At 45.2% G+C, this 24962-nt stretch overlaps 1 protein-coding gene across 1 annotated transcript in view; it reads right to left on the bottom strand.

Annotated features, from left to right (window-relative positions):
• Window positions 1-16878, bottom strand: part of HMCN1 (hemicentin 1) — a 165713-nt gene extending 148835 nt beyond the window's left edge. Inside the window, exon 1 of the mRNA XM_039726386.1 lies at window positions 16296-16878. Coding sequence (XP_039582320.1) covers window positions 16296-16548 — 253 coding nt within the window. The 5' untranslated portion in view covers window positions 16549-16878. The remainder of the gene's footprint in view (window positions 1-16295) is intronic.
• Window positions 16879-24962: the final 8084 nt, after the last annotated feature.

Raw genomic sequence — 24962 nt, 5'->3', positions numbered from 1 at the left:
CAAATGACTATGGCAAGATGGCTCAAGTTTAAATCACCAGTTCTGCCAAACATCCCCTTTGCTGGCAGAGGAAAATCTTCAGGCCTCACTCAGGAAAACTCTTAAGGATATGTGAAAAGGGTATCAAAATCAACAGAATACATATATATAAAAACATTCCAAAGTGTTTTGCTTAACTTTGTGCCTGAGGTCTCCAAACTAAATGAGGTGGCGTTTCCCATCTCCTATCTCTTCTTTATCCCTAGAGCTGGGGCTGGATATCCTGGGCAGGATTATTTATCATCACATGAATGTAGCAATACTATACCAGAATAAGCCCAACTGTAAAAATGTTAAGACAAATGTTACGGATTAATTCTGGAATGATTACGAGGCCCAAGACCCCAGTGTCCAGCTAAACTACACAAACACAGATAAAACTGTTCAAACTGCAAACCTGAATACTAAACCCTATTTAACTAACAGAATAGCCTAGATGAAATTCCAGCTGTCCTTCACACATGATAAATTAAAATACTCTGTAAGAAAGTTCAGTGTATGCTTCTACAAAGGAAATATCAACAAAACCGGGAAAAATTTCATTCATTTCATTCTCCGAAATCACATCTCACATTTACTTAGCCCTTCCAAACACGCTGTGTTGCTGATTAGCAGAAATGCCTTAAGGTACTCTTTTTTCCTTTTTCTGATCTTTGGAGTTAAAAACTGCTTTAAAACATCACTGAGGCACATAATTCTTACTGAACGATAATGTCGGGGAGCACCCTGTAATTTAAAACACTGCACTTCTAATGGACAAAACTGAGTCAAGTAGGAAAAGCAGGATGGATCCAGATCCTAGCCTGAGCACAATCAGACTTCAAACAGGGCTGAAAAAATGAAAACCAGCTGAGCTAATAAAAACCAGACCCTGCTCAAACAATCTTTCATCAAGTAAACTTCACCTATGTTGTTACTCTTGGAATTTGGTGAAGTAGGAGGAGCCAGCAAGGTCTGAAGACAAGATGAGAAAGGATATTTGGGAAGGATGTAATATTTAGTAAAGTAAGATGGCAGACAACCAAAGCCAGACTCTGAGCTCAGTTGTACTGGTGTAAATCCAAACTAGCATCACTGCCTATAATGGAATTACTCTGAATTTACTCTATGTTAACTGAGATCAAAACCTGTTCAGAGACAGAATACCAAACTGGAAAAAAAGGCTTTTATATCTGCACAATGGGACATTTCATTGCAAGTAACTAAGCACGTGTTTAATGTTTAACACTAAACAACACAAGGTGAGAAGGACTTGAGTTATCCCATAAATAACCACAGCCAAAATTCTCTACAGAGCGAAAAGTTTTATGTACTTCAAATCTACCTCTAAGCAAGATTTGTGCAAATTAATGAGTTAATTAAAAACATGCTTCAATTATTCAGGGCTTTTCCTATTTGCTTGTTTTGTAGAAAGGATAGTTTGAGATGAACCAAGACTCATCCCCACAAAGCAGGAATGCAACAGCATCTCTTCAGTTGCCTCCAATGTGTGCTTTCCAGAAAGGAATACAGACTCTTACCACTTGCTAAGGTGCAGCTCCAGCTCCAGACCATACCATACACCTCTAGACTGGGAAGAATTTCTGTGCCGTCTAAACAAAGTCCCAGCCACAGGTACACATCATGTCAGTGGCTGGGACTTTGTTTAGAGGGCACAGAAATTCATGCCAAACCACCAAGGCATTAAAAGATTTGCTTGATGTGGTAAAATTGCCAATTATTCAAAATGCCATTTAGCACACTTCTTATTTTCATCTCCCTACACCATGGTTCATTTGGGTAACAGAATGACATTCAAATCAACTTTAAAAGGCAGAGAAAGGGCCAACATTTTACAGCAACGACATGATCCCCACTTTTCACACCCTAAGCATAAGCAACGGCAGGAATATTGAGAACAAAGCTTGACACATAAAGCAGCCTCATTTTTCCCTCACTGTCAGCATTCACAGAGACTGTCCAGATTCTCCCTCACACACAGATCCCATGTAACTCAATCCTTCCAGCTCACTGGCACTAGGGATGCTCCCTCCCTGCTGCAGCTCTGCCAGCTAAGCCCACTGCCAGTCCTGCTGGCCAGAACCACCAAAACACAAGCCCTTACCTGCTCTGCTCAGCCCCAGGATGGCTCATGCTCTCTAATCAAGCTCCCAAACTGAAGAGCCTCTGCTAACCTGGACAGTTTGGGAATTAATCTGGGATTGCCAAACAGCACTCATGGCTGGGGAATCACAAAAAGCCATGACCTTAAAGAAGAGGGAAGCAGGAAGCAATGCAGAACAATAATTATTCTGTCCACTACAGTTACAACTTTAGTAAAGTGTAACTTAACAGACTCAGCACAATTTCAGAAAACAAAATATCAGGGTCAGCTGGTCCAATTTTGACCCAGAACAAAATCTACAAAAGTACTCACTCTCATGGCCAACGTGTGAAGTGGGAATGAGATGTGTCCTCACTAGCAGCCTCATTCAGGCTGAGGCAAACACCACTTGGCAGATCGAGAGAGGGGATTCTCCCCTCAACTCTGCTCTGGTGAGACTCCACCCTCAGCACAAGAAAGACATGGAGACATGGACCTGATGGAAAGAGTCCAGAGGAGGCCATCGAGATGCTCCTGGGGCTGGAGTGCCTCTGCTCTGGCACCAGCCTGGGAGAGCTGGGGATGTTCGCCTGGAGGAGGCTCCAGGGAGATATTACAGCCCTCTCCAGTGCCTAAAGAGGCTGCAGGAGAGCTGGAGAGGGACTTGGGACAAGGGCTTGGAGTGACAGAAGAAGGAATTGCTTTAACCAATGTGAACTAGTGCAGGGTGTCCCTGCTCAAAGCAGGGAGCTGGAACTGGGTGGTCTTTGAAGTCCTTTCTAACCCAACCCATGCTGTGCTCCCCTGCACAAACCTTTTTGTGGGTAACAGCACCTCTTTCAGAGCAGGGATATATTCTCTTTAGCACCAGAACACTTCACCACCATGATCCAGTGTGTATATGCAAAAGATACTCCAGACTGCCAAGAAATCTTCAGATATGGAGGGGAGTACTGAGAAGGGACACTGAACCTCTGAGGGAAAAGGGTCAGTGGAAATTTTGAGGAAGTGATGGGCTGAATACAGAGACAAAGAAGATAAAAAGCTGAGGAGTCAGACAGACTAAAAAAGAAATGAAAAGAAGGAATAAACATTTCAGGAAGAAAAAAAGTGATTTGTGGTTTTGTGGTTAACACAGAGAACTGTGACTCAGGGGTAGGTCACATGAATTCCCTGTGATTTGATTCAGCTTATGTAAAATTTAAAAAGGGAAAGACACGACCAAAACAAAACAAACAAAAAACCCAAGACTCAAAAAAAAAAAAACCCAAACCAACAAAACAAAGCCAGTCACACAGACATCTGAAATATCCTAAGACACTGAGATGTAGGGGTTTAAGTGGTATGTTGTAAAACCAGGAGTAAACAATCCTAGCCAAGCACCACTGCCTAAGCATCTTGTTATGGTCTCCAAATGCTGTAGGAGAGTAGCCAAAATGTTACCCCAGCCAGTGCACACCATGCCTTATTTCAGCAAAGTACCAGGGCATCATCAGGGACATCACCTGGGTTCTTGTGTTTCTGGTACATGACAGCAATTTTTGTGCACAGGGATGCTAAAGATCTCTAATTAAAAATCACACCACTATTGTATTGGTGTAAGTAACAATAAATGGGAAAAGATCTGCCCAAAGATGGGCAGAATCACAGGTTCTCTGCTTAGGGGCTCCAGCTATTGCTCTTTTACCTAAAATTGTGTGCTTGTCCAAACATTTCCCCTATTCACAGCCTAAAAACCTGGCTCTGACACAGTAGCTTAAAGTCTCGTGAAAACTTTAGTAAACAGAAACACAAATTAATATGCGGGCATAAAAGAAATTACAGTACTCCTAGCTGTCCTAAGACAGAGCCCATCATTTTTCCTGCACAGTTTTCCTCCTCTTCTTCTGTTCCTCACTGAGTTCCAAGAGCAAAAGCATACTACTCAAGTGAACTAAGACCTCACTAACTAAACAAAAAGCTCCATCCTTTGGAAAACAGACTCGGACATACCATTGCAGAGCTTAAGAGAACTCAGGAAATGTTTCAGAGATATTCAGCATCCCCAGAGACACTTCACTTCAGCTCATGAAAATACACTGGTGTCCAAGGCATGAAAATTACAATGGCTTCCTGCTGACCACCCCAGCCCCCGGGCTAGGAATCTAATTTAAACAAGCTGGCAGGAGTCCAGCAGTAACCTACAGTCACAGCTCAAAGCTGCTATCCCGAGCAAACAGCCCAGACATTTAGCAGGAACTACAGCAACACAAGACATTCCTTCATTTTCATTCCATCCTGCAAACCCACCCCCACTCACTCCACTTCACCAGCATTTTTCCAGGCTGAGAACTGAGGTACTGTTCTGCTTTGGTTACCTCTCATTGCTCTGCTGGTTGTAATTTTATCCTATAAAGTTGATATTTGGCTCCACTATGTATCAGGGTACATGAAACTGGCTTTTAAAGCTGCATAATATTAATTCATTGTACCTACATCACACACTTACTGGCCTATTCCCAAGAGCAAACGGTAAGGAAGCCACTATTCCAGTGAGAATGGATGAGCCTGCTAACAGGGACACGTTACTGAGAGTGAATTCAACACTTTCAGTTCTCTCTGGGTGTTTGCGACGTTTGCTGCATGCTGGCTCGCTGTCTGGGAATATGTCATTTCCAAAAATGCATATATCTTACCAGAAATGCCTGTAGACTGAAAGCTAGGCTAGGAGTGGTTTAGGAGAAGGGCTACAACTTGGCAAAGTGGTCAGAGTGAAGAGGAGCACCAAAGCAAATCAAGATGGAGGAGCACAGGGATACAGAACAGGAGGTTAACATTGCTGCATGAACACACACAGCCTCTTTACATTGGCAGCACACAGCTCCAGGTGCATCCCAGCTCCTGCTTGGGGATTGTCCCATGGCACCACCGGCCTCAGAGCTGCCAGTGTCACTCCTCAAGTGACACAAACAGGGGTCTCCAAACACCCTGCCAATAATCTGTGGAGAGGGCAAAGGAGGTGCACGAGCTCCTGAGTGGCCCTGTGATCAGACATGCACCAAGGCCCTTGGCAAAGCAGGCTCACAGGAGCCCTGAGGGTGTGCTGGGCTACCCAACCAGGGGCCTTATGCAGCTGCTGATGGGAGCCAGGGGATCACCATGTGGGAATAACTTATTCCCCCCACCCTGAGAGCCATTGGAATCCACGTGGTAGGATGAAAACCTAGATGTGAAACAAACCTCAGGGACTATTATGTGGACAGTCAGCCCAGTGCAGAATGTTAGAAAGCAGAAAGCCTCTCAATTACCTTCCTACGTTCTAAATTCAGGGCTTTGATTGAACTAACTTTTGCTTCCTCTACAGCCAGCGAAAGCAAATGAGATCTCCAATGAGTATTTAAAAATTCACAGGGAATTAATTGCTCCTTAAGGTGCCAGTTTCATTTTGTGATTTATAGAAAGAGCCTCTGGGTCACCAGCCCCTCAGCTGAGAGTCTTCAGTGAAGTGCCTGAAGTGGAATGGGATTAATCCTGTCCTTAGTGCCGTGGCTGCGTGTATCTTGACATAACATGATCCCATCCAAGTGCTTCAGAAACATGAAGTCATTGTGCTTCTCCTCTGGCAAAACCACTTACCAAAGAGTAGGTTGCTCATGTTCCTCAAAAAGCAACAAAAGAAGCTTAACCATACACCACAAGGGGATATGCCTGACCTAAACCATTCTGATCCCCCTTGAAAATGCAACACTGCAAACAATCCCTTTGCAAAATGCAAATCCTGGACCCAGAGTTCACCCAACAACAACTGCACGGCATGAATTCACTGCCAGCATCACTGAAGGATCTTGTAAATCTGATCTCAGAGCAGCACACCTCAAACAGGAAATCCTAAACACCAGCACCAGTTATAAAAAACACATTATGTTCAACAATGTAAGTAAGGGGTAAAACATTCTCCCTGGCTGGAGTAATGAAGCACAAAAAGCAGCCAGCCCAGAGCATATTTCATTGAATCCATCCTATTCCTCCTAACAAAACTGCTGATTACCAAGGCATGGTGAGCTGATCAAGTAACACCATCACTCTCTTTCAACAGAGAAACTGTTTTGCCATTTGCAAACTGAAGAACATATGTTCTCAATATTTCCTCTGATGCATGTGTCTCCTTCAAAACCAAAGCCACAGCATATGCCAACAATTAAATCATTGACTGGAAAATATATACCAACTGGCATCTGAGGGCTCTCTGCCTAAAGGGTTCCTCCTGCCAGGCTTTAAGCTACATTCAAAGTACATTAACTAAATGAAATATCTGCTCCTTTTCCATAGTCCTTAATCTGGTTTAGCCAGATCCTCCACTGAGCGGAATCCACACTAGTATGAATTCTAAGCAGCCTCTGATACGCACACAAAGGATAAAGCACAAATAAGAAAAAAGATGACAGGGACCTCGAGTCATAGAATCACAAAATTAACATTGCATGACACATTGAAAAAATCACCAACCCAATACAAACTCCTTTTGCTCCCCTTTGGTTAAGAAAAGCTGTAACACAACTTGTTTCAGCACGGGGAGTCCCATCACTCCATGCCCCCTCTGCAGGACAGGTACTGTTCACTCTCTGCAGGTAACACACCGCTGCATCACACAACAGTGAGCCTTGAAAAGGCACCTGGCCATGGCCTCATGCCTCATCCTAATCAAGTCAGTACTGCTGGACAGCAGTGCAGCACACAGAGCAAGGATTAAGGAACAGAGTGTCAGTTTCACCACTTTTCAGGTCTTGGGTAGTTCTTCTCCTTCGTTCTCCTCTGAGAACTCAACTTCATTCTCTTCCCTAAAGGCATTCATTCACTATTAATTCATGTCCAGACAAGGGAACAGAGCTGGGGAAGGGGCTGGAGCACCAGGAGCAGCTGAGGAAGCTGGGAAAGGGGTTCAGCCTGGAGAAAAGGAGGCTCAGGGGGGACCTTCTGGCTCTGCACAGCTCCTGACAGGAGGGGACAGCTGGGGGCATCAGGCTCTGTGCCCAGGGAACAAGGGACAGGATGAGAGAAAAAAGCCTCAAACTGCTCCTGGGGAGGTTAAGATTGAATATTGGGAAAAATTTCTTCACCAGGCACTGGAACAGGCTGCCCAGGGCAGTGGAGGAGTCACCATCCCAGCAGGTGTCCAAAAGACCTGTCAATATGGCACCTGGGGACATGCTTTAGTAGTGAACATGGCAGCACTGGACTAGTGGTTGGACTCAATGATCTTAAGAGGTCTCATCCAACCTCTTAATAATTAACCTCTCTTAACAATTCTATGATTCTGATTGCCCACCACAAAGACATAGTTTTTCCTAGCTTTCCTCTAGGATTGGCACTTAAAAAGAGGAAGCTCAGCATTTCAAGAGGAAAATACTCTGGTCACCTTTTCAACCTCCTGTCATATCTCTGTGACAATTCTCTTTACAATGAACACTATTGCCTCAGTTAAAGTGAGATAAAGAGGTATACAATATTCCTGGCTCCTTATTCACTTCATTACCCAGCAGTCTCAGAAAAGAGTCACTTTCTCCAGGTGAAAACAGGACACGGTATCAGTCTCAGGGAGGGACAGCTTATTCATAGTTTAAAAAGTACTTGAGAATCGGCACTAAATATCTGCTTTTCATACAGCAGTAGGAATTTGATTTGTGTGCATTTAAACCAATCCAGGAGATGCATGCAGCAGCAGAAATTGCTCTTTGCTTTCCATACCACAGAGCTCCCATCAAGACCCATAGCCAGTGTTAAACAATTACAGCCATGAATAGGATTAATTGGGCTTCTCTCTGTGATTGTGTGAAATACAAGCTGCTGTAACCCCTGGGAGATAAATTCAGAGCGCAGGAAAAAAGAGAGAAAGGTGAATGAGGAAGTTTCTTTGTTCAAAAAGTGCTTAAGAAACTGGGAGATCTCTCTATGAATTATCAGGTACCTAGAAGTCGAGTTAACAAAGGCACTGTGACTTTTACATGGGACACAGGAGGTGAAGTATCCTCTATACAAATTCCAGCTCTAGGGAAAAGTTGCACACTGCTAACAAACAGCAAGGCACCTGATAAGTGACATCAGTAGTAATTACAGGGACAGAATGGCACTGGAAGACATTGTTTTTGAGCTGCAGAGCTTTCCTTCGAATTATAACGGCTTGGAGCTGAAGAGAGCAAAGCAAAATAGAACAAGCAGCTTCCAAGTTCTGTAGGCAACAATTTCAAATTTAACATGAAAAATAATTTGTAATTCAAAGCAGAAAAGAATTATATATTTGAGGCATTATCATTTTTTTCCCAAGGAAAGAATCTACTGTATCTTCAAATAAAAACAGGGAGAATAATCCTTCCCCTTGCCAGAAGGATTCAAGAATCAGAGGGGAAATTCACCCTTGTGCATACCTTCTGGGCTGGACATGCAGAGTTAAGACAGCAGAAAAATAAGTTGTAAATGATGCTTTAACAGGCTTTTGGATCATGTCACAACATTTTGGCTGCCTCGCAGATTTTGGAGCTTCTGGCACTGGCAATACTTACTGTCTTCTCTAATCTATATAAGCAGCTACTCTTAGAGGGACACCAGATAAATCCCCCTAGAGGAACAAGAAAACGTCCATGCAATCAGAGGGTATTCATTTTATAGATATCACAATGTCTCCAGTTAAGGGTGACAATAAGGTTTCAAACACTCATTTCCCACACTCTCAGTAGTTATCCCAGAAGCCTCAGAGACGGAAATGTCTTAAAGTGCTTTAGACTTCATCCTTATCAGCCCAGAGCTGTTCACTCGTACAGCGTTGGTGACAGCCACTCACCTGATGACAGCAACAGTAACACTTGGTAGTGGTAACAACACGGAGCAGGTTTTGAGCTTTAGGGAAGCAGTACATCCCATTGAAATTGTCACTTGTGAAATATTAATAGCAATACTTCATCAGTTTTAGCACAAAATAGCAGAATTTCCAGTTATTATGCCCAGGTCTGCTTATGATTTGCCCTCAGACATAGCAATGCAGCACTGAACAGTTGTACCTTTACACTGCATCTCCTAAAACACCAAGGAAAAAACTCTGAATTTGGACATGGGTTCATTATTGCTATCACTGTGTATCCAAGTCCAAAACAAACCAGCTTCCAAAAATCCCCAAATCCTTACACATCCCTGAGTTGTCAGATGGGTTGTTCACAAATTTGAGGCCACCAAAACACTGCTCTGACAGACTGGCTGTCACCACCTTTAATCTGCTATTCTGTGATCCATCAGAAGAAGAGGGAGATGAGACTTTCTAAATTAGCACTTTTTTTCCCCACTTTCAATATTGGTAGCAATACAGAAGCTACTCAACTCTCAAGTAAGACAACTACTTGAATTAAGTGGAGAGTATAATTTTTTGGCCTCTGACCTTACTCTTTTCAAAGAGAATCAGGGCAATTCTTCTCTATCTATCTGTTGTGGTTTGACACTGGCCCAATGCCAAGCACCCACGAGCGTTGCTTGCTCATCCTCTCCTGCCACAGCTGGGCAAAGGAGAGGAAAAAAGAGTTAACGACGTCTTTGTGAATTGAGATAAGGACTGGGAGAAAACACTTCAAGGGCAAACTGGAGGTTGCAAAGTGAATTTTATTGCTAGCAGAATCAGAGGAGGATAATGAGAAGCAAAATAAGCCCTTAAAACACCTTTTCCCCCCAGCCCTTTCCACCGACAGCACAGGGAGACAGGGCAGGGGGTTTTGGTCAGTTCATCACCGAGATTTTCTTCTGCTGCTCAGGAGAGGAGTCCTTTCCCTGTGAGGCCGTGGGGCCCCTCCCACAGGAGACAGTTCCCTGGGAACTGCTCCAGCTGCTCCAGAGCAGCAGCCAAACCACACCTGCCACAAGGTGAGTCCCTCCCAGGGCACACAGCCCTCCCAAAACTGCTGCGGTCTGGGGCTCTCTTTCCATGGGGTGCAGCCTCCCAGGACAGGCTGCTCCAGCCTGGAAGCAGGGCCCTCTCTCCACTGGGTCTGCACTGGATCACAGCCTCCTCCAGGGATCCACCTGCTCTGCCATGGGCACCTCCCCACGGGCTGGGGGTGGATCTCTGCATCCCTGTGGATCCCCATGGGATGGGGGTGGATCTCTGCATCCCTGTGGATCCCCAGGGGCTGGGGGTGGATCTCTGCATTCCCCATGAAAGGGCTAAGCTGTTTCACCCTGGTCTCACCATGGCTGCAGAGGAATCTCAGCTCTGGCCCCTGGAGCACCTCCTGCCCCTCCTTCTCCACTGCCCTTGGTGTCTCCGTGTTGTTTCCCTCACATGCTCTCACCTCCTCCTTTTCTCTGACTAGCAGCAAAAACCCATTATTTTCTTCCCAAATATGTCATCCCAGAGGTGTTACCAGCCTCTCTCATTGGCCCAGTTTTAGCCAGCAGCATGTCCAGCTTCAAAGCCATCAGAGATTGGCTCTCCTGGACATGGTGGAAGCTTCCAGGAGCTTTTCATAGGAGCCATCTTTGTGACATCCCTGCTACCAAAAACCAGGTCATGCAAAACCACTACATTATCCTACAAAAACTATGGGATTTTAATAAGTACACAGTTTTCACAAAATATTTGCCCACAGAAACTTCACTGGTAAGCAAATTCTTCTGGGAAACCTAGTAATTTGTCTAGTTCAAATAGAAGACAGTTTTCAAACAATTTTAAGCAGTTTTACCTACTAAGCAAGGTAAGGAGGCCTCTGGAATGTGGACAGGAACACAGGGTCGTATTCCTCTCCCTCTTCCAGCTGTCTCCCTTTTCATTAAAATCATAAAATCACAGGCTGGCTTCGGTTGGAAGGGATCTTGAAGGCCACTAAGATCTTCCTTCCACTCTCCCAGGTTGCTCCAAGTCCTGTTCAACCTGGCCTTGGACACTTCCAGGGATCCAGGGGCAGCCACAGCTTCTGTGACACCAATCTTTTCTCATGATGCCCCCATCCACTTCCGTGGTGTGGGAAAACTCGGATACCAGTACAGAATGCCACTTTTCCCTTAAACTTGTTCTCCCTGCTTTGAAAACCACTGCTGCAGTAGTGTTTCTCCACAGCCTTGTTCCTGTTCTTTCTACTAACAAGTCTTGAAGCATTTCTTCCACCCCACAAAGGAAACAGAGAGAATGCTGAAGACAAAGCCCCTCTTCTTCAGGCTATATCAGATGGGCCACTCTTCATCTTCTCCAGCTGATTTACACACATTCAGCCTCTGCCTGAGAAGTTTAGACACCCATAAATCTGAGAGCAAAGCCCAAGATCAAAGACCTCAAGTGACAGAAGAATGCAAAAGTGCAGGGCAGCACATGGGAGAAGGGCTGTCAGGAGAGCTGGATGTGACAGGCAGAGGCAGTGACATCAGCTGCAATGCCATGCAGCTGAGGGTACAGCAAGGACACAGGAGTGCCTTCCCCTCTCCATTATCCATCTGCACTCCCACAGCACTTTTTCTGTCTGGAAGTATGAAAACCTTTAACTCCATTAATAGCCTAATTTTAATTTCACAGAATTCCTCCTCTGGAAAAAACATTATTTCTTCATTATAACTTCTAAAAAAAACTATCAAACCTGCAAAACCCAAAGTTCCCAGACTTTTCATATGACCTCCTGAACTTGATCCAAGCTAGTATGTGGCTCAGCAGCCTAACCATGTTACAGACACAGCCCTGCCAGTCTGTTGAAGAACACTCCAGTTAAACATGCTTCACTATGTGCATAACTTCACTTCAAGAGAGGAAAGAGCTTTACTGTCTCAAAAGAGAGGAGTGGGATCAAGGAAAAAAAAAATTATTCCTTGTTCTCCTACACACTTACTATATGACTTAAGTTTTCCCATCTAAACTAAGCATTATTAATGTTTCCCCTTTTCTCACACAGTGTTTTCTATTTGATTTGTAAGAAAAGGGTCAGGAGATGCTGAGAGTTCTGTAGATATTGCAGAGTATGAATAGGCAGACACCATCCTCTACCCTAGGAAGTCCAGAGGTTACATATTCCCTTCATTTTTGTCTCAATTAATTACTGGAGTTTGGTCTATAGAACAGCCATTCACACTAAAGGAATGCTTGATTAAATCACACAGAGTGAGTTATGACTGGTATAATTCCATTAGCTTTACAGAAAAATACTAGGGATGAATTAGTCCTCTCAGGCTTATTTTCCATTCCAAAATTCCTTAATGGCATAAAGAAAAAATAGCAAAGCTGGCCACAGATGTTAAATAAAGACATTCCAAGTCCAATCCCATTTCCACAGGATACAATGGGAGTTAGTAGGACATCAGGACCCACAACACGCAACTACAAAAGCATTTGCTGATCTTCAGCTTTAGCTCCAGTTGAAAATTTTCCTGTGCCAACTCTTCTTAAATTTGGGACAATTTTCCACGCCCCACGCCAGTTTTTCCATTGAACACTAGTCTGGCAAGAGCTTTCTTAGTCAACAGCCCTTTTCACTATCTACAGAAGTTCTGTGATCACATTTAGGCATTGAAAGCCCACAATTTAAAAAAAAAAATTCCCTGTAATCTGTTAAAGCACTGCACATGGTTATTCACAAAGTAGAATCCAAAGCACAAGGTTTTTCCAGAGTTGAACTCTCTGTATCCCACCAGATGGTACATGGTATAGGAATGTGAAACCCGTGACAAATTTTTCCATAAGCCATAATTCTGTGCCAAAAGCCTCAGGTCTGATACTAAAAATATACTTGTATTCCTGTTTCACCAAAATCCCAGTGCAGTAGGGAAAACACGACATTTAAATCTACCAACACGCATCCCAGTGCATTGGCACATCACAGTCATGGAATCACAGAATCATTCAGGCTGGAAAAGACCTTTTACATCACCAAGTCCAACCATCAACCCAACACCACCACCACTAAACTTTGTCCTCAAGTGCCACATGCACTTGGTTTTTGAACACCTCCAGAGATGGGGATTCCACCACTGCCCAGGGCAACCTGTGCAAATGCTTTACAGCCCTTTCTGTGAAAAGCTTTTCCCTAATGTCCAGCCTCCCGTGGCCCAGCCTGAGGCCGTTCCCTCTCCTCCTGTCCCTGTTCCTGGCAGCACAGCCCGACCCCCCCCAGCTGTCCCCTCCTGTCAGGAGTTGTGCAGAGCCACAAGGTCCCCCTGAGCCTCCTTTTCTCCAGGCTGAGCCCCTTTCCAGCTCCCTCAGCTGCTCCTGGTGCTCCAGACCCTTCCCCAGCTCCATTCCATGAACATGCTCCAGTGCATCAGGACAGCACTAACAATGCCACACTTTGAGTTATCTAAAAATCCTCCCATATTCTGATAGACTACATTTATACCAAATCATTTACAATCCAGCTGTACCCTGTGGGATGCCAAGGGCACTCTGCAATACAAACTAGGAAAACAAAAGAGTTCAAAACAAAATCCACACCCAGTTTAAATTGCAATTACCTATCAATAGTGTATCTGCATCAGGGCACCTTTATACAAAGAGAAGCTCCTTGGAGCTGAGCCCCAACTGTATCTGTACCCCTTGTGGAGTCACATCTGCCCCAGGGACCACAGCACCTCACCAAAACATCCAGAAAATTTGCCTGTGAGGCAACTACATAAAAAGCTCTCTTTTTTGGAAGAAGAATTGAGTGAATAGCAACACAACTTGTGAAAAAAATAGCTTCATGCTTATTAATTCAGTTGAGCAACCTTGAGAAAGAATAACACTAGGTAAACTAATGGGATGCCATGAAATAGTTGTCAAGCAATATTTTTATGAGCTTTTTGAGTAAAGTTACTTCTCTGTAGATTAGGAAAAAAGAGACTGAAGTGGTCACAATGGCACTTCAAGTGTCTCAGCATGGTCACAATCAGATGTCTGGTACAGATGACCAACAGTCATCTGGACCTTACACATACATAAAATTCAAGCCATTGAATGTGGTGTGTCTTTCTACCTCTGAGAAAGACCAAATAAATAGTTTTCAGAAACCAGGACAAAATGAAGTTGAAAATTGTCCATCCTCCACTTCGAGAGCGCTCCCTGCCCTCACAAGTTATCCATCACGCTGAGAAGTAAGGCCCCCTCAGGGAAGCTGGGCTTCCACACAGAGAGGTGTAACAGGATACTCTGAGGCACGTTTGCCAGCAGCTCTGGGCTCTGCAGGTCAGTTCTCTGCAGCTTTCAGTTTCAGTCACTCCACTGACTGAAGCCTAATGTTGCCAAGGAAAGGGATCTCCTGTGCAAAGAGAGGGAATGGGGGAGGAGGCAAGGAAGCAAGGAGTCAGTGAGTGGGAAAATGTGACTCAAGCAGGGGAAGGTGGCAGAGGATTTGTTGCTGGTGAGGTTTGTACAGACCAAGGAGGGGTAGTACAGCGAAGCATGATCAAAGGAGTCAGCCTGGAATACAAGCAAAGAACCTGGAAAGACAGTGGGGGCAAAGACAGTGAGGAGGACACAAAAAAAGGACTGAAAAGGTGAAAATGTGCAGAAGAAAAATTGAATGAAAACATAGGAGATGAGAAAGAAAACAGGAGCGATTGAAACAGACGAAGTGAAAGTGGTCTGTGACGAAAACTAAGCACAGGACTACCCATGAGAGAAAGCTGAGACTTCTTTCTCCTGAGGATGCACAAGAACAAAGGACCACCACACAAACCTGCAAATTAAAAGTGCACCACACAAGATCTTCTTGCTCTTGTGGATGGAACAGTTACCCAATCACTCTGAAAAAGACAACTGTCAACTCCTACCCTGAATCCCTTTCTGCTCGAAAACATAGGAGATGAGAAAGAAAACAGGAGCGATTGAAACAGACAAAGTGAAAGTGGTCTGTGACGAAAACTAAAGTGAAGATAAGCTGTCATTGACAGAAAATCCAATCAAAACACTCCTAACCCAGCCTCTTGATTTTCTGACCATTCCATGGAAAAAGAGCTCCAAACATGAGCTTGGTTTTCCAGAAGGATATAAAGGAGTTCTAGGTTCTACACTTGACCCAAACCTTTCCCTTCTTGTTTATTTCTGTGGCATGATGCTTTTTAAGTCCCATATAAGTTTGTTTCATAAAATAACAATAAATTGGGGGACAGGGGGAACAGAGGGAAAACGAAAAGAAACTTAAGCCAAATGTGGAAACAGTAAGGACCCTTTTGTGATAGAACACTGATACTACAATGAAAAACTCTTTGTAAAGAAAAAAAAAGAGAACCTAGACAAGCTATTCCCTCTAACTTTCTAAGCATCTGGTTTAAGGTATTTACACCAATAGCAAACATATATCTTGTAAGCAGAAGTATCTGTGACTGGGAGGAAATAGAGAGGATGTCCACTTTCTTTGGTGACATTCCTGCAAAAATGGAACTCTTAAGCATCGAGCATATTCTGAGTTATTCCATGGGAACTAAAGCCAAAAGATAATTTTAAAGGGCTTTGCCCCACTTTCTGATTATTTTTTCTTTTTTTCTTTTCAAGAGAGTTTTTACTGCACAGTACAGCACACATCACCAGCCCGGGGCATCCTGTTCCTATTTCCTCTTCAAGTCACCAGAAGAATTTGACAAGGAAAGAGGAAGAAAGCCAGAGAAAATGGATAGGAGGGGAACAAAAAACAGATGCTGAAAGAGAGGAACGCACGATGTACAGCAGAAGGGGAGAAAAAAGAAAGAAAGAAGACCTCAAACAAAAACAAAAAAACCAAAGAAAACCACACCATGTTCATTTCACTACAAGTTTCTGAATGTAAACACGGGACAATAAGACAAGAGGAAGAGTGCAACTGCATTACTAATGTTCTTAAGTGCGCTCTCATGGAAGGGCATTGGGAAAAAACTCAGTAGCACCGGTACTCCACGTGCGGTTCACTGACGCTACTTCAGCTCGTATCTGGACAATCAAGGGGAGTATGTGATCCCTTAAGCTGCTCCTTGTTGCACAGAGCGCACTTAGAGCCCACTCCAGTCTATCCTGAAGGCTTTGGGAAGCTTTGCAGAGAGACGGGGAGGTGGTGGTCGCAAAATGTTACTCGCCCTCGGCAGAGAAACGAGTGCGGCAAGAACGACTAGGATGGGACAAGAATACTTGGGCTCCAGTCCCTGCAAGCGCAGGAAACCCAATCTTTTGCCAGCCCTCGGGAGCTCCCTGCTGCCCTTCCCGGCTCCTGCCCGCCCCAGCCAGGGAATGCCCTACCTGGGTCGTGGAACGGCACCAGCGCGAAGTTGTACAGCGGCCGCTTGGGTCTCTTCAGCGATGTCTCCAGGATCTTGGATGCGCCCTCGATCACTTGCACCAAGTCGTCGTACATGGAGCCGGTCACATCGAAGACGAAGGCCAGGGTGGAGGCTCCCTCGGGCACCGCCTCGGGCTCGGGCACGGCGCGGGCGCTGAGGGCGAGCAGCAGCAGCAGCGTGCCCAGCGCCCCGCGGCTCCCAGCGACAGCCATCGCGCCGGCACCCGCACGGGGCCAGTCGGGCCAGGGGAACGGAGACAGACCGCGGAGAGCGCGGGGACAGACCGGGACGAACCGCGGAGAGAGCGGGGATGGATCCGGGACGGACCCGGCAGAGCGCGGGGATAAACCGGGACGGAGCGCGGAGAGCGCTGGGATCGACCCGGGACGGAGCGGGGACAGACCGAGGGGAGCAAAGCCCGAGCGGGGAGAGGGGAGCGCGGACCCCGTCGCCCACCGCCCGCTCCCCTCAGGCGCGGCGCAGGAAGCGCCGCCGCTTTTGTCTGCGCGCGGCCGCGGCCCCGCTCCGCCTTCCCTACCGGGCAGGGCTGGGGCAGCGCCGCCCCGAGGGACAGCGCCGAGCCCCGGCCGTGCCGCGGGGCTGCTGGGGCCAGCCGGGCTGGGGATGGAGGTGCGGCTGCCGCCCCGGGAGCACCGGCTGCGGATTGAGGCGGCGCCCGCCCCGGTCCCGCCTCCCGTGGCCCGCGGCGGCCCCTGGCCTCAGCTAGGGTCTCTCCCTCACTTCGGGTCGCCGACCTTACTTCAGGGCTTCCGCCCCGAAGGGAGGACCAGGGCATGCCTCCATCACCTCAGGGTCCTGCCCTTACCTGGGGGCCCCTCCCTCTCTTCGGGGTCGCCGACCTTACGCCAGGGTCACTCCCTCACCTGGGGGTCCCTGCCTCACCTGGGGTCCCGCCCTCACGCCGGGCTTCCATCCCTCACCCCCGGGTCCCTCCCTCAGTCCGGACTTCCATCCTTCACCTGGGGGTCATTCCCTCACCTGGGGGTCACTCCCGCATCTCGAGGTCGCCGTTCTCACGCCGGGATGGCGCCCTCACCTGGGGGTCCCCCCCTCACTCCGGGCTTCCATCCCTCATCTCTGGAGTCCCTCCCTCACCTGGGGGTCCCCCCCTCTCTCCGGGCTTCCATCCCTCATCTCTGGAGTCCCTCTCTCACCTGGGGGTTCCCCCCTCACTCCGGGCTTCCATCCCTCACGCCGAGGTCCCTCCCTCACCTGGCGTCCTGCCGCCCCCGCCCCGGCCAGCCCCTGCAGGACCTGTCCCTCACGGCCCGGGGTCTGTGTCCGCACCTGCCGCAGGTGAGGGTGGCGGTGCCGGCTCGTCCCAGAAGAGCAGGGTTAGACGGGATATTGGGAAGGAATCGTTCCCTGTGTGTCGTTCCACCGTTCAGGGGTGGGAAGGCCCTGGCACAGGGTGCCCAGGGAAGCTGTGGCTGCCCCTGCATCCCTGGAAGTGTCCAGGGCCAGGCTGAACGGGGCTTGGAGCAACCTGGGTTGGTGGGAGGTGTCCCTGCCCATGGCAGGGGGTGGGACTGGGTGAGCTCTATGGTCTCTTCTAACCCAAACCATTCTGAGATTCTGTGATTTTTAGTGTTTTATTATTGGAAACGTGATACAAGACTGAAATCACTCTGACATGTGCTACTGCCCTGGCTGTCCCTTGGCTTCAGTTACACGTCCACAACTACTGCTGAAGCCCTCCTCAGTGCCCATGAGCATATCCCTAAATTTAATAAAGGGAGTAGAAAAGACTCCAGACTGTGACCAGGTCAATGACACCAGCCACTGTGAGTTTTCTGGTGCAAGAAAAAGCCTGGAAAACAATGGAAGGGAAGTGACCAGAGTGGAGTTTTAACTCTGCTGAGGTGATGGAAGAGATTAGAGGTTTTCTATTTCAGGCCTCAGTTGTTAGGGATGCTGCAATGTCCCAGCAGGCATCATTGGAAATCTCAGTCCTGACCCAATGCCACACAGAAGGGCTCCACAGAGAGTCACGAGCCAAATTCCCTTTGCTCCAGCTCACCTCAGTGCTGCTGTGTAAGCTTCCTTTCCATGGGCTGCCTCCCGCACTGTGGGGAGTAACGGGACATCATTTTAAAAACCAAGTGGGAGGGAAATCCCCAGCCTTTGCACAATGTTCAGTGCAGCTCAGAAAGGTAGACCGTGAAGCAGGATTTACCTCATTAGTTTCCATCCTTATTTTACTAATCTTCAAACTGCTGCTAAAACTGTGCATTGTTGTGACTGGAAAATAAATCATGTAGAAACATTGCTTATCCTAATCAAGTTATAAGCCTGGAATTGAATTATAAAAAGCAGATGTTTACATTCTTTCTCCCCTTCAGCACTGATGTCATGAGAAGGGAGCACATAACCAGAGCTGTGCGAAGCATTCGCAATAAAACCCCAAACCATGGAAAACTTGTCTCATCTGTAACTCTGCTAGCAGAAAACTAGGACCAGGTTTGTCAAAAATACTCACAAATTGTGAAAGGAGAAATGCACTCACGCCATTAAATAGGAATATGTATTTTGAACATCCCAAGGACTGGCAGCATTTGGATTTAAGGATTGCCTTCAGTCCTTTAGGAAGACAAATTCCTGTTATGTTTTGCATCATACAGAAAGGCATCATGTTCTTTCTGTCTCGAATTATTTCCCAATTTGCTGTGAACAAGAAAGAACAAACCCAATGGCTGTATGAAAAAATAACCCTCTGGGGTTATACCTACTTCTGTGTCCCAAAAAACACATCCCTGAACATGGCTTTTAAGGTACCACATAAAGCAAAATCTTTATTTTGTAACAGTGGAAACTGATTCTTATTTTGGTTGCCTCACACTTTCCACTATAAAATAGCCTTGCAGCTTGGAAGCTCTGACACTATTATTCACAGCAGGCCTTTGAAATTTGCAGAAAGTCCTGTAGCAAGAGGAACAACTTTTTTTTCTTCTTCTCCAATGAAATGGTTTTCATAGTTTGCCAAAGATTCATCTATTGGAAAAAAAAAAAATCCTTGTTTTCCTTCTGACATGCTCTCCAGTAAGGTTTTGACATGATGCCAGACTGAGAGCGAAGCAGAGGCACTCGGAGGTCAGGCCAGGCTCTGTGGGAGTGGAACACCGGGGATTATCAGGGTGGGGGGCTGCAGGCAGGGCAGGCCCGGGGTACCCCAAAGGGAGCAGCCCTGGCTCTGCTACAGCAGGTGCCACCCTCACGAGGCCCACTGGAGTCTCCTTCCTATGCACAGATATTTCAGTTGTATTCTCACTTCCTAATTCTGAGCATTTCTGCCTTCATCTTGATCATCTTTTTGTGCTTTTGTTTTGGGGCTGGAAATTAGCACTTTTTAAAAGCAGTTTGGTAGCATGGAAGAATCCAACAGATGTGGTCTTAATAGTGTAAACCCTTGCCACCACACTCCTGTGGTGTCACACCGAGTGTGGGCAAAGTGTGGGCCAGCTGACCTTTAGAGATCCCTTCCAACCCAAACTCCAGTCCAGGAGTCTTTCCCCGTGCATTTATCCTGGACTGTTGTAAAGTGTTAGCTGAGGTGGAGTAAAGAATTAAGTTGTTTAGTTCCTTTTTCTAGCTCATCTCAGTTAAAATGAATAAAATTCATATACTAGCTTAGAAGATTGGGAAGGAAATACTTTTCACCCATTGTGCTTCTCTCTGAATCTAGGATTTACCTCATTAGTTTCCATCCTTATTTTACTAATCTTCAAACTGCTGCTAAAACTGTGCATTGTTGTGACTGGAAAATAAATCATGTAGAAACATTGCTTATCCTAATCAAGTTATAAGCCTGGAATTGAATTATAAAAAGCAGATGTTTACATTCTTTCTCCCCTTCAGCACTGATGTCATGAGAAGGGAGCACATAACCAGAGCTGTGCGAAGCATTCGCAATAAAACCCCAAACCATGGAAAACTTGTCTCATCTGTAACTCTGCTAGCAGAAAACTAGGACCAGGTTTGTCAAAAATACTCACAAATTGTGAAAGGAGAAATGCACTCACGCCATTAAATAGGAATATGTATTTTGAACATCCCAAGGACTGGCAGCATTTGGATTTAAGGATTGCCTTCAGTCCTTTAGGAAGACAAATTCCTGTTATGTTTTGCATCATACAGAAAGGCATCATGTTCTTTCTGTCTCGAATTATTTCCCAATTTGCTGTGAACAAGAAAGAACAAACCCAATGGCTGTATGAAAAAATAACCCTCTGGGGTTTTACCTACTTCTGTGTCCCAAAAAACACATCCCTGAACATGGCTTTTAAGGTACCACACAAAGCAAAATCTTTATTTTGTAACAGTGGAAACTGATTCTTATTTTGGTTGCCTCACACTTTCCACTATAAAATAGCCTTGCAGCTTGGAAGCTCTGACACTATTATTCACAGCAGGCCTTTGAAATTTGCAGAAAGTCCTCTAGCAAGAGGAACAACTTTTTTTTCTTCTTCTCCAATGAAATGGTTTTCATAGTTTGCCAAAGATTCATCTATTGGAAAAAAAAAAAATCCTTGTTTTCCTTCTGACATGCTCTCCAGTAAGGTTTTGACATGATGCCAGACTGAGAGCGAAGCAGAGGCACTCGGAGGTCAGGCCAGGCTCTGTGGGAGTGGAACACCGGGGATTATCAGGGTGGGGGGCTGCAGGCAGGGCAGGCCCGGGGTACCCCAAAGGGAGCAGCCCTGGCTCTGCTACAGCAGGTGCCACCCTCACGAGGCCCACTGGAGTCTCCTTCCTATGCACAGATATTTCAGTTGTATTCTCACTTCCTAATTCTGAGCGTTTCTGCCTTCACCTTGATCATCTTTTTGTGCTTTTGTTTTGGGGCTGGAAATTAGCACTTTTTAAAAGCAGTTTGGTAGCATGGAAGAATCCAACAGATGTGGTCTTAATAGTGTAAACCCTTGCCACCACAGTCCTGTGGTGTCACACCGAGTGTGGGCAAAGTGTGGGCCAGCTGACCTTTAGAGATCCCTTCCAACCCAAACAGTCCAGGAGTCCTTCCCCGTGCATTTATCCTGGACTGTTGTAAAGTGTTAGCTGAGGTGGAGTAAAGAATTAAGTTGTTTAGTTCCTTTTTCTAGCTCATCTCAGTTAAAATGAATAAAATTCATATACTAGCTTAGAAGATTGGGAAGGAAATACTTTTCACCCATTGTGCTTCTCTCTGAATCTGTTCCATTTTGTAATTTGCAGCTAAAAATAGTTTCTGTCCAGTGGCTGCTAATGAGGAAAGAGCTGACTGTTTCATCCTCGTTTATAATAAACAAGACTCCTCTTCAAAAACCCAAGTTTCCATCTGAAGGAGAACATCAAAATGATTGTTTTTAAAGCTGATGCTGCTCTCTAATTACAGAGCAACTGCTGGTCCCAAAACAGATGCTCCTCCTGGGATCCCATGGACCACTCGCAGCAGGCTGCATCCACCAGAGCTCTTTCTCACGACACCTCTCTCCTGGCCAGCAACTTCTGCACGTACCCCACATACTCTGGGCTGCCTTGTCACAGACATTTGACAATATTTTGTTTCCTCTGGAACTCCATAAAGCTTTTTATGCATTTATACATTTAAAGCTTTTATTCCAACTCCTCCTAAAAGTCCCATCCCTCCTTTTCTTTTTTTTTTCTGTTTAAACTTGACTAATTGTGAAAAAGGAGGGAATGGTTGCTGTTTGTTTTGGGTAGGTGGCTTTGGCTCTCCCTGTGAGAAGTGTGTGTATTGTAGAGTGAGATCTCTCCAGTTCACTGACTGTATTTTCTTAGCCAACCTTTTGTCCTGTCTTTGTATTTTATGTGTGCAGACACTCTGGTGTATATGAGAGCTGCAAATTCACTGCTCTAAAACTAAAAATAACCCTTTTGTCTCAAATTCTTGCATGCAGGCAGAACCTATGCTGCTTTTGGCAAGGGCAGGGTTAAAATGCCATCCCAGGACAGGAATGCTACAACAGGAATTAGCAGGTATGTAAGAAGGCTGGAAGCAGGTAATGCAGCTCACTGGAGCTTCTGCTAAGAGATCTGCAAGGAAAGATAAGCAAGGTGCAGAAAAGAGAAAGGGCTGATAGAGTAATCTGTGGTTGTATTGTTATAATCTTCATATTCATCTACAGAGGCCATGAAAAGACCTGCACAGCTTCTGGGGGAGATTTTGTAATGTGAATGCCATTACATAATGAGGGTTCAGACAGAAGGGATGAAATAACCCCTGACCCTTTTCCAGCCTGTGCCCTGTGGTTTCAGCTGTGCAGCTGCTGTCACATGTGGACAGTGTGTTTTTAGTACTCATCTCTCTGCTCTGTGACCAAGGGATCTCACTGGAGATGGTTAAAAGCTGTCCTGCAGACAGAGCCAGAGAGCCTCTATACTGAACAATCTCAAAGCCTTTCAGTCCCAGAGGATTCAAAGCTTCCTGTGAGGTACCTTACCTTTGCCAATAATATAAAAACTGTGATTTAATATAAAAATGGGATGTATGTAACTTGTTCTACTTCTGCCTTCTAACTCTTCAGAAGAGTAATACATTGTGAGTTTTCTCCAGAATCCACATGACTAGAAACAACCTGCTCTAGTTAAGGAAATAAACCCTTGGATTCTATCACCTGTGTAGGAATGAATGGTTTTATTACATAATCCAGATGCTGAAGAACTGCAAGTTTCTGATCTCCACTTTCCCAAAAGGTTTGAATCTGAAACTAAACTACAGGCTATGTTCCTTGCTCCTACCCTACAGCTATTATGAGATAAGCTGGGAACTGGAATCTGTTTTCAAATGTTCACACCTGTACTGTCTGGCCAAATTCTGGCCTTCCTGTGGTTTATGGTTCCTGCTTCCTTTTTAAACTCAGTCTGCTCTAATATCTCATTAATTGGCTTTGCCAATTAATGCTTTGCAGCAGAATCAGAGCAGACAGGTGAATGGTAGCAAATCCCTGTGTTCTACAAACATTTCTGATGACAGGCAGTTTTTCATGTAAAAGTTGTAAAAATGCGATATTGTAACATGCAGTGTGCTCTACATTGTGAAGAATCTAGAAGTCCTGCAGAGACACTTCTGCCATTTTGAGTCTTCTTTCTGTTCCAGAGAGGTTTGCTTAAATACAGATGTCAGTTTGATTCCCAGTTCAACACATTTCAAACTCTCACATCCCAGTGAAAAAGAGTGAGACACAGACCTAAGTAGCTGTAGCAACTGGAGTAGTTTGTTTAACAAACCCTGTGCCTGAGCCAAGAGACCATTTCACCCCGCTGCAGCACTGAATCATCTCTCATCTGCAAGATGAAATCACTTTGCTTTTGGTTATAAAACATTTGTTTTATAAAACAGGCCATCCTGTGATCATGACATAGAAGTCAGGGGTCAAAAGTTTTGTTTCTGGCTCAGAAGCAGACTTGCTGCCTTCATTAATACAATTATGGAGCAAGACCAGGACCAAGTTAGGACCTGCTCTCTGCTTACTTGGAAAAACAAAAGAGAAGATACACTGACAGATGGAGATTTCAATATATTAAATATTTAATGAGAAAAGTAATGTATTTCTTTATTAAAACACTGGGAACATTATCACACACTGAAAGCAAAAGAAGAACCACGCCATAAGGGTCATTTTTCAGATCAGCTCCATGAAGATTAATAAGTCATGTACTTAAATTTTTTAATTCTGCACATGGGGAATTCATGCTAATTATCCATTATTCCCAGCTATTTTTACCCACAGCCATGTCATCATGCAAACCTTACTTGTGGTTGTGTATTAAACACAGTGCATGAGGCAGTGTGGGGTTCATTGCCCTTAAAATATCAGTATCTCCACTGACCATGGGAGTCCACCCTAAACACCTGGAGCTCCTTTTCCCGTCCATGGAGATCTCCCATTTTATTTCTCCAAGAAATCCCCATGTATATGCATTAAATTGTACACATGAACTTTACATCAAATTATATTTATAGAGAACTAGATGTATAGATGTCAAAAAACAAGGATGAGAGGAATTGGCCTCAAGATACACCAGGGGAGATTTAGAACGGAGATTTCTGGGGAAATTTCTTCATTGAAAGTGTTCAGGCATTGGAACAGATTGCCCAGGGCAATGGTGGAGTCCCCATCCCTGGAGGAGTTCAAATAATGTGAGGATGTGGCACTTGGATCAGTGGGGAATGTCTGGACTCAATGGTCTTGGATGGCTTTTTTCCAACCTAAACAATTCCATGATTCTGTGAAAACAGGTAAAATTACTACACAGTTACTGCTTTCATCACTGGAGTTATTGCCTGTTGCATATAGGAAATTTTTTTTAAAATAACTTTTAGAGGTGTGTTAAATTTTTTTCCTTGGCAAGGATTGTATTCTGGAGAATTTCGACATATTGTATTGGCCATGTCAGGGTTATTAATGCATTTACAGTTAGGGAACCAGGCTGTGTTAGGAAAGCAAGAGTAAGAGCAAGAACGTGATCTCCCTCTGCTGGTATATCACAATGAAATGTCGTGAGAAGGGATTAGAGAAAGGATGGATTTTTAGCCTTACTTTTAATAAAGTTAGAGAATATAAGATGACATTATTTTTCACACATGAGATTGAAAACAACCTTA

The sequence above is a fragment of the Passer montanus genome, unplaced genomic scaffold (genome assembly GCF_014805655.1).
Source record: "Passer montanus isolate IOZ18808 unplaced genomic scaffold, ASM1480565v1 scaffold58, whole genome shotgun sequence".
Taxonomy (NCBI): domain Eukaryota; kingdom Metazoa; phylum Chordata; class Aves; order Passeriformes; family Passeridae; genus Passer; species Passer montanus.
Note: the sequence above shows the minus strand (reverse complement) of the source record. Positions and strands in the feature narration are given on the sequence as shown.